We start from the raw sequence: 7,668 nt of genomic DNA, 5'->3' as shown, positions 1-7,668 counted from the left end.
TTAGAAAGGAGAGGGGAGATAGCTACAGGGGATTCCTGCACTATCTAGCATTCTCTACTCTATCTGGGTTTCACCCATACCCTTTCTTCCTTTTCAGTGTTCACCTGTGGAGTAACCACCTCACAGTACACGCTAATCCACGACTTGTTCAATGTACCCCAGTGAGAGTCATTGTTATGGGATCCATCCCCCAGTGAGAGTCAATGTTATGGGATCCATCCCCCAGTGAGAGTCAGTGTGTTATGGGGCCCATCCCCCAGTGAGAGTCAGTGTGTTATGGGGCCCATCCCCCAGTGAGAGTCAGTGTGTTATGGGGCCCATCCCCCAGTGAGAGTCAGTGTGTTATGGGGCCCATCCCCCAGTGAGAGTCAGTGTGTTATGGGGTCCGTCCCCCAGTGAGAGTCAGTGTTATGGGATCCATCCCCCAGTGAGAGTCATTGTTATGGGGTCCATCCCCCAGTGAGAGTCAGTGTGTTATGGGGCCCATCCCCCAGTGAGAGTCAGTGTTATGGGATCCATCCCCCAAGGAGAGTCATTGTTATGGGATCCATCCCCCAGTGAGAGTCAGTGTGTTATGGGGCCCATCCCCCAGTGAGAGTCAGTGTTATGGGATCCATCCCCCAGTGAGAGTCATTGTTATGGGGTCCGTCCCCCAGTGAGAGTCAGTGTGTTATGGGGTCCGTCCCCCAGTGAGAGTCAGTGTTATGGGATCCATCCCCCAGTGAGAGTCAGTGTGTTATGGGGCCCATCCCCCAGTGAGAGTCAGTGTTATGGGATCCATCCCCCAAGGAGAGTCATTGTTATGGGATCCATCCCCCAATGAGAGTCAGTGTGTTATGGGGCCCATCCCCCAGTGAGAGTCAGTGTTATGGGATCCATCCCCCAGTGAGAGTCAGTGTTATGGGATCCATCCCCCAGTGAGAGTCAATGTTATGGGATCCATCCCCCAGTGAGAGTCAGTGTTATGGGATCCATCCCCCAGTGAGAGTCAGTGTGTTATGGGGTCCGTCCCCCAGTGAGAGTCAGTGTTATGGGATCCATCCCCCAGTGAGAGTCAGTGTGTTATGGGGCCCATCCCCCAGTGAGAGTCAGTGTTATGGGATCCATCCCCCAAGGAGAGTCATTGTTATGGGATCCATCCCCCAGTGAGAGTCAGTGTGTTATGGGGCCCATCCCCCAGTGAGAGTCAGTGTTATGGGATCCATCCCCCAGTGAGAGTCAGTGTTATGGGATCCATCCCCCAGTGAGAGTCAGTGTTATGGGATCCATCCCCCAGTGAGAGTCAGTGTGTTATGGGGTCCATCCCCCAGTGAGAGTCAGTGTTATGGGATCCATCCCCCAGTGAGAGTCATTGTTATGGGATCCATCCCCCAATGAGCGTCAGAACTGAAAATGTGTTGCTGGAAAAGCGCAGCAGGTCAGGCAGCATCCAAGGAACAGGAGAATCGACGTTTTGGGCATAAGCCCTTCTTCAGGAAGTCAATGTTGTGGGATCCATCCCCCAATGAGAGTCAGTGTTATGGGATCCATCCCCCAGTGAGAGTCAGTGTTATGGGATCCATCCCCCAGTGAGAGTCAGTGTTATGGGATCCATCCCCCAATGAGAGCCAATGTGTGAGGAACTGTACCCCAGTGAGAGTCAGTGTGTGCAGGGCTGTACCCCAGTGTGAGGCAGTGGGTGCAGGGCTGTACCCCAGTGTGAGACAGTGTGTGCAGGGCTGTACTCCAGTGTGAGGCAGTGTGTGCAGGACTGTACCCCAGTGTGAGGCAGTGTGTGCAGGACTGTACCCCAGTGAGAGTCAGTGTGTGCAGGGCTGTACCCCAGTGTGAGGCAGTGTGTGCAGGACTGTACCCCAGTGTGAGGCAGTGTGTGCAGGACTGTACCCCAGTGTGAGGCAGTGTGTGCAGGACTGTACCCCAGTGTGAGGCAGTGTGTGCAGGGCTGTACTCCAGTGTGAGACAGTGGGTGCAGGACTGTACCCCAGTGTGAGGCAGTGTGTGCAGGACTGTACCCCAGTGTGAGGCAGTGTGTGCAGGACTGTACCCCAGTGTGAGGCAGTGTGTGCAGGACTGTACCCCAGTGTGAGGCAGTGTGTGCAGGGCTGTACCCCAGTGTGAGGCAGTGTGTGCAGGACTGTACCCCAGTGTGAGGCAGTGTGTCAATCCTGTTGCACTACAGAACAGTGAGACTGGTTAATAATTCTTTCATTACAGTGGAAACTGAACGAATTACTCCCACCTGAACACTGACAAATAAGACTTGAGTTGTAGTGATGCTGTAGCTTTTTTTTATGAAACGCAGACTGTACAAACACGATGTGAACATATTAAGATTATGACTGAAACCTTAAATAAAAACAATGAATGTTTGATGGCAAATTAATAAAAAAAGCTAATCTAGAGTCAAAGCATTAAACATTTCAATAAATGTCTGTCTCGCAAAACATCCGCTTCCTGCAAATTGCTGGTCTTTATTTTGATCACTGTGCTTGTATCATGCACAGATATTTATGCTGTGCTTTCGAGATTTGTGAGGGCTAAGATCTTGGCAGGAGAACTATTTGCACATTTCGACCCAGTCTTCAGGTTCCTGTTGTATGTCGAGGTGAACAGAAGGTTGGTGATGATGCCGAGGTGTACTCTAACAGAGTGAGCTGATCTCACTCTTGGTGCAACCCCATTTACAACAAGCACTGGACAGGCCTACCACCACATCCCTCCCCTTCCTAACGGTGCTCCTCAAAGTCTCCAGTACATCATCAGAAATGCTTCTCCGACTTCGGCTCTCTCCCCCCAGTCCCACCAGCACTCTCCAACTCTCTGGTTCAGAGATGGTGACATCCTCTGAAAGAGCCCAGCCATTGAAATTGGTGTCTTTCATCATCTTCTCCAAGTAGCCGGAGTTCCCAGAGGTATCTAGAAGATAAACACACCATAACCCACAAAGCAGAAACTTATCATTAAATCTTGTCCAAACATTCCAATCAACTAAATACTGGTTTGCAGTGAATTTCTGTCTTTAGGATCTCAAATTATCTCCACTACATCCAGAAGACCTCTGACAATAGATCATGTCGAATTGAGCCTGTTTCAGCTAAGAAAAGCACAGCAGGTCAGGCAGCATCTGAGGAGCAGGACCTCGGATGCTTCCTGACTTGCTGTCTTTTCCAGCACCACTCTAATCTTGACTCTAATCTCCAGCATCCGCAGTAGCCACTTCTACCTAGATCGTGGCTGATATTTGTCTCAACTTAATCAGTATGGAGAACAGCGGGAGATGCAGGAATGTACTTGCTACACCGCACCCTCAGTGACAGATTCCTAACCACTCGTCCTCTCAGCTGAGCTTGCTATTCATCGAGGATTCCAGACAGTGAGAGCTGATAGAATGTTCAACCACAGGTGACTTTACCTTCTCAACATATACACAGACTCTTCTCTACAGGCTTTATCACTGGCTAATGATTTGGAGAGGGGCCTCCAGCTAAATTTACTGCTCGTTATGCCGGAGTTTTGAGAAAAACTCTATGGCATTTGTACTTGTTCCAGACAGGATCAGCGAACAATAATTTAATTCAGATGTTCTGTTCAGCCAGTTCTTCTCCTCTAGTGGCATTTGAGAATCTCTTTGGATTATTTACAAACATTAGTGCTGCTCCATGGACCCCATATCAAATATGTGTGGTCTCAAAAACAGCAATGAACTGACTTCAGTGCTCAGCCTATAATCTCCCCACAAAACCCAGCGTGGGAAACTTGTAATAACAGACTCACAAAGACCAGTGAAGAGGGCTTGAGCCCTAATTCAATTGCAGCTATCAGTCCTGACACAGCAGAATTGACAATTGTTGGGCCTGGAGTGAGTGTGCAATTGAACATTGACAATTCTGAGGCAGTGCTGCCTGATTTCGGGGAGGTGATGGCTTATCACTGGACTGTTAATAGAGAGAGCCTGGTAATGTCCTGGGGACCTGCATAGAATCCCACCATGGCAGATTGTGACATTTGAATTCAATAAAAATTCCTGGATTCCTGGATTCAGGAATCTAATGATGACCACAAAACCATTGCTGATTGATGGAAAAACCCATCTGCTTCATTTTTGTCCTTCAGGGAAGGAAACTTTGATCCTTACCTGGTCTGGCCTACATGTGACTCCAGACCCACAGCAATCAGGTTGATGCTTAACTGCTCTATGGGCAATTAGGGATGGGCAGTAGTGCTGGTCCAACCAGCGATGCCCTCATCCTGTGAATGAATGAGTGAATGAATGAAAAAGAATGTACTTTGACTGTCCCATCCAGACCCTGAGCCCCCCAGCAGTGCCAGTTGGCCCCCTTCATTGGAACAGCACAGACTGAGAACCACCTGGGCTCTGGATTCAGCTGCAGGGAGCACTGGACATTTGATTTCTCTCTCATGTCAGCAGAGATTTCACTCTGCCCACACAAACATAAGCATCAGGCAGCTAGGCAGAGCGTGAGAGGATCACAGCTCCTTTAGGAATCCTGCTGACTTCTCCTTTCCATTCTTCCCACTAGGATCTGATAACCAGCAGATAATCCTCTGGGGTATGGTAACCAGCAGGTAACTCACTAGGATCTGATAACCAGCAGGTAACCCTCTAGGGTATGGTAACCAGCAGGTAACCCACTAGGATCTGGTAACCATTAGATAATCCTATGGGGTCTGGTATCCAGCAGGTAACTCACTAGGATCTGGTAACCAGCAGGTAACCCTTTCGGGTCTGGTATCCAGCAGGTAACCCACTAGGATCTGGTAACCAGCAGGTAACTCACTAGGATCTGGTAACCAGCAGATAATCCTCTGGGGTCTGGTAACCAGCAGGTAACTCACTAGGATCGGGTAACCAGCAGTTAACCCTCTCGGGTCTGGTAACCAGTAGGTAACCCACTAGGATCTGGTAACCAGCAGGTAACCCTCTAGGGTATAGTAACCAGCAGGTAACTCACTAGGATCTGATAACCAGCAGGTAACCCTCTAGGGTATGGTAACCAGCAGGTAACCCACTAGGATTTGGTAACCAGCAGGTAACTCACTAGGATCTGGTAACCAGCAGATAATCCTCTGGGGTCTGGTAACTAGCAGGTAACTCACTAGGATCGGGTAACCAGCAGTTAACCCTCTCGGGTCTGGTAACCAGTAGGTAACCCACTAGGATCTGGTAACCAGCAGGTAACCCTCTAGGGTATAGTAACCAGCAGGTAACTCACTAGGATCTGATAACCAGCAGGTAACCCTCTAGGGTATGGTAACCAGCAGGTAACCCACTAGGATTTGGTAACCAGTAGGTAACCCTCTGGGGTCTGGTATCCAGCAGGTAACTCACTAGGATCTGATAACCAGCAGGTAACCCACTAGGATCTGGTAACCAGCAGGTAACTCACTAGGATCTGGTAACCAGCAGATAATCCTCTGGGGTCTGGTAACCAGCAGGTAACTCACTAGGATCAGGTAACCAGCAGTTAACCCTCTCGGGTCTGGTAACCAGTAGGTAACCCACTAGGATCTGGTAACCAGCAGGTAACCCTCTAGGGTATAGTAACCAGCAGGTAACCCACTAGGATATGGTAACCAGCAGATATCCTCTGGGGTCTGGTAACCAGCAGGTAACTCACTAGGATCGGGTAACCAGCAGTTAACCCTCTCGGGTCTGGTAACCAGTAGGTAACCCTCTAGGGTATGGTAACCAGCAGGTAACCCACTAGGATCTGGTAACCAGCAGGTAACCCTCTCGGGTCTGGTAACCAGCAGGTAACCCTCTGCTGGTATGTCCACTCAGTGCTATGTGCTATCGCGGGTCTAAGTGTCACAGGCTTGCCTGGCAGCTCTTACCTGCTGTCTTTATTCCTGTCCTTTTCCATCTGGAGCCTCCACAGGTGAAAATGACAGCCCGGATAAACTCTCTCCCACACAGTTTCAGTCCAAGAACAGGTTTACGAGCATCAGCCTCCAGCTGAAACTGTGAGATGACCAGCCAGAGGGTCAGAGTAAACCAAAACCTCAGCATGACGTGGACTTTCCTTCTTATTCCTGAGATACTGAGGATGCAGGAGTGAGGGGAGAATTGAGAGCTAAAGAAGAGAGATTGAGGAGCGGGAATGAGGAGTCCCAATGCCAGGGATGAGGTTACAGCCTGTGCTTGCCTTGCTTGAAGTCCACTCTATTTAAACCCTTGTTCACATCTGATAAACAGATGTAATTACTGAGCTGTCATAATACACAGCAGGAGCTCATGGTTTATTATCAGCATCAGAACCTGCGTAAAGGTCTCTGCCTGTGAGGAGACAGACACACTAAATGTTTAATAAAATCTGCACAGCTCTGTTGTACATTATCAAAGCAGATAGTAATTATGTACATCAAAGGCATTCAAAGGAAAAGTCTTTAAAAATTAGAGAGCCAAGCAATGAGTTGCTATTATTGCAAATGTCAAGACCTGACAGCTGATGTCATATTTATAATCATAAATCTTTGTTTAAAATGATTGCCTATTTTTATCCTGTACACTCTGAAGCTCTTCTTAGGAGGGTTATTTCTTCAGTTTCCAGTGGAGACTTCACTGAAACATCCAGTCCTTCGTGTTATCGAAAACCACACACACAGTTCCATTGCTGAAGCAAACTGCATTCCTGTGACAGGCACCAGGATCCTGGATCCTGGGGATGAGAACTATTCCATTGGAAGGAAAACAGAGTGGGAGAAATACTCACAGAGGAAAGGTCACACCTCCCCATCCCACTAATAGGACAGGGCTTTCAGAAAACCCCCTCATCACTCACAAAGGGTGATCAGGTAACATCTCCAAAATTGCAGTGATCCCTCAGGACAGATGCCCCGACAGTGTGGCACAATGTCTGTACTGACCACCTGAGAGTGCAGCACCCACTCAGTACTGACCCTCTGACAGTGCAGTATTCCCTTAGCACTGACTCTCCAACAGTGAGGCACTCCCTCCACACTGACCCTCCAAAAGCGCGGCACTCGCTCAGCACTGACTCTCCAACAGTGAGGCATTCCCTCAGCATTGACTCTCCAACAGTGCGGCACTCCCTCAGCACTGACTCTCCAACAGTGAGGCACTCCCTCCACACTGACCCTCCAACAGTGTGGCACTGCCTCAGCACTGACTCTCCAACAGTGCGGCACTCCCTCAGAACTAACTCTCTAACAATGTGGCACTAGAGTCAGTGCTGACTCTTTGACAGTATAGCACTCCTTCAGTATTGACCCTCTGACAGTGCAGTGTTCCCTCAGTGCTGACTCTCTGTAAGTGTTGCGTTCCCTCAGTACTGACCCTCTGACATGCAGCACTCTCTCAGCACTGACCCTCTGACAGTGCAGCACTCCCTCAGCACTGACTCTATGACAGTGCAGCACTCCCCCAGCACTGACCCTCTGACAGTGCAGCACTCCCCCAGCACTGACCCTCTGACAGTGCGGCACTCCCTCAGCACTGACCCTCTGACAGTGCAGCACTCCCTCAGCACTGACCCTCTGACAGTGCGGCACTCCCTCAGCACTGACCCTCTGACAGTGCCCATTCCCTCAGCACTGACTCTCTGACAGTGCGGCACTCCCTCAGCACTGACTCTCTGACAGTGCGGCACTCCCTCAGCACTGACTCTCTGACAGTGCGGCACTCCC

The 7,668-nt window shown here is 49.7% G+C and overlaps 1 protein-coding gene across 1 annotated transcript; it reads right to left on the bottom strand.

Moving 5' to 3' along the window:
* Positions 1 to 2,274: 2,274 nt before the first annotated feature.
* LOC122552329 (relaxin-3-like) lies at positions 2,275 to 6,166 on the bottom strand. The gene is made up of 2 exons (XM_043695084.2): positions 5,857 to 6,166; positions 2,275 to 2,916 (listed from the first exon to the last, which is right to left on the bottom strand). Exons 1-2 carry the CDS (start codon positions 6,029 to 6,031, stop codon positions 2,642 to 2,644), a joined length of 450 nt encoding a protein of 149 aa, XP_043551019.1. The 5' UTR covers positions 6,032 to 6,166; the 3' UTR covers positions 2,275 to 2,641.
* Between the last annotated feature and the right edge of the window lie 1,502 nt (positions 6,167 to 7,668).

Source organism: Chiloscyllium plagiosum, unplaced genomic scaffold, assembly GCF_037043375.1.
Source record: "Chiloscyllium plagiosum isolate Xiang-an unplaced genomic scaffold, Cpla_swu_hap1 HiC_scaffold_45, whole genome shotgun sequence".
Taxonomy (NCBI): Eukaryota; Metazoa; Chordata; class Chondrichthyes; order Orectolobiformes; family Hemiscylliidae; genus Chiloscyllium; species Chiloscyllium plagiosum.
The sequence above is the reverse complement of the archived record's forward strand: the minus strand, read 5'-3'. Positions and strand labels throughout refer to the sequence as shown.